The sequence below is a fragment of the Trichinella spiralis genome (assembly GCF_000181795.1).
Source record: "Trichinella spiralis strain ISS 195 chromosome Unknown Scfld913, whole genome shotgun sequence".
Lineage (NCBI taxonomy): Eukaryota > Metazoa > Nematoda > Enoplea > Trichinellida > Trichinellidae > Trichinella > Trichinella spiralis.
This window is the reverse complement of record NW_003527852.1, coordinates 1-1,956: the sequence shown is the minus strand read 5'-3', so window position 1 is coordinate 1,956 and position 1,956 is coordinate 1. Positions and strand designations below refer to the sequence as shown.

General features: G+C 34.7%; 1 protein-coding gene across 1 annotated transcript; it reads right to left on the bottom strand.

Annotated features, from left to right (window-relative positions):
• Positions 1–302: 302 nt before the first annotated feature.
• Tsp_14892 (conserved hypothetical protein) lies at positions 303–1,390 on the bottom strand. Its single transcript, XM_003370337.1, has 2 exons — positions 1,251–1,390; positions 303–810 (listed from the first exon to the last, which is right to left on the bottom strand). Exons 1-2 carry the CDS (start codon positions 1,388–1,390, stop codon positions 303–305), a joined length of 648 nt encoding a protein of 215 aa, XP_003370385.1.
• Positions 1,391–1,956: the final 566 nt, after the last annotated feature.

Sequence of the window (1,956 nt, the reverse complement as noted above, 5' to 3'; positions counted from 1 at the left end):
ACTCTTTCTCCCACTTGGCTGCTCCCGACTGTACTACATTACTGACTTTACCATTTTTACTTTACATTTGATTATTTTTATTTATGGATATTATTCGAATTTTACTAATTTTTTTCAAAATACTTCTGTTATTATATGTGTAGAATAAAGGAAAATCTATCTGGTGATGTACTACTTTGCTCTCTTTAGTGAAAAATGTTGTTGGTATTTTTTTCATTTCCTCAACTTCACGTCCTTAATCATTCAAAAAATTCAAAATGTATTTGTAATACCTGAGCACGCACTTCTACTAATTATAAAACTTATAAATGGACCAATGATCCTGATTCCTTTAAACGCCGAATGCGTGCTTTTTGCTCATGCTTGTTAACATACTGATGTACGTAGTAATTCAATGAATCACGATTCTGATTAGAAAACGGCTGACTCCGTGGTGGACATACCTTCGTCACTGGAGTTCGAAACTTAGATCGCCTGAAAGATGACTTGGGAAAAGTCGGCGGTTTAATATGAGAATGTGACAAATGAACTGGAGTCCCTCCAGATCCATATTGAACATTGTCACACATCCAGAACCGCTTCCATTCTGGGAAAAGTTCTGCATCTTTATTATAATCGGTTTTCTTACTGGAGCAATGCTGACTTTGCGACTTATAAACCCAATTTGTGGAGGATCCGTCATTTGCATTAGTTGACGTTTCATCTTGTTCACTGTCTTCGCTGGGCGTCTTGACTACTGGATCGCATGGATTTTCATCAATTTGCACAATTTTGCATGCTTGTGATCTTTGAAAATCATAGTCAATAAATCTAAATGTTCAATAACTGAAGAAATGAACTGAAAACATCACTGAGCTGTGATTGGATTGGGGAAATTTAGAACTTAGAACGTGGGGAATTTGTGCTGAAATTTCAATAACTTTGAAAAAGTTTAAAAGAATCATCATACAACAATACTTGTTACTCTTACTGCCATTTTAAAAATTACGCAAAAATACCACTGACATTTCTCAACTTAAACTTTAATTTAATTAAATATTTTGATTAAAAGCACTATCTGTAATTTTCAGTTGATTGAAAAAATTGGTAATAAAGTAAGAATAATAACGAAGCAAAACAGCAAAAATTTAAGCATAAAATACTTTACAGTACTATACACAGCATAACTTATTCACTTTAGCATTTGACTAATTCAGTAAATCCATTTTTTAGCCAAACAATACTTTAAAATGTAAATAAACAAAATTTACCTACTACCGTGCACAGAATAGGTGGTGGATGAATTTTTCAACAATACATCTGGTCGTATGGCCGCTACAATACGACTTTTCGTTGATTTACGAGCTTTATCCAAATGCTTATTTTTTCTTGTTTTTATAAACTTTTTCATATTTGCTAAATAAATTCGGGTCACTTTTTTTCACGGAACTTGATTTCGTAAAATTTTCGTACATAATCCGAATCAACTTTAGGCCTTTACCAGCTGTTGGAATGTAGCATAAAGCCATTTGTTTTCTCTGAATCCGACCACAACAGCCAAAACAAAAGTAGCTGTGTTCCTTGCACCCCTTTTTCAATTGCTCTAATGGCAAACTGGAATATTTGACAGGAAAAAATTATCAAGCCCGGCCCCGAAAAAAACAACAAAATTATGAAAGCCCCCCAAAAAAATCCAGTGAACCTGGAAAACAAGTTTTTTAATGGAATCAAAAAGTACCGGCCGCCCCCCCCCCCCCCAAAAAGCCGGAAGGGGAAAGCCAACCAAAATAAATGGACTGGTTGAAACTGGAATAAAAACTATGCCGAAGATTGATTTGGAATTGCGTTAAACAAATGGCGGTTTTTGTCTCCCCGCCTACATCCCTTCAAAATTGTGCAATTAAAAATTGAAAACAAAAAACTTAATTTGAAAAACCCCCCGGTTTGAAATGGAAAAAAATGGGGCGGCCCTAATAA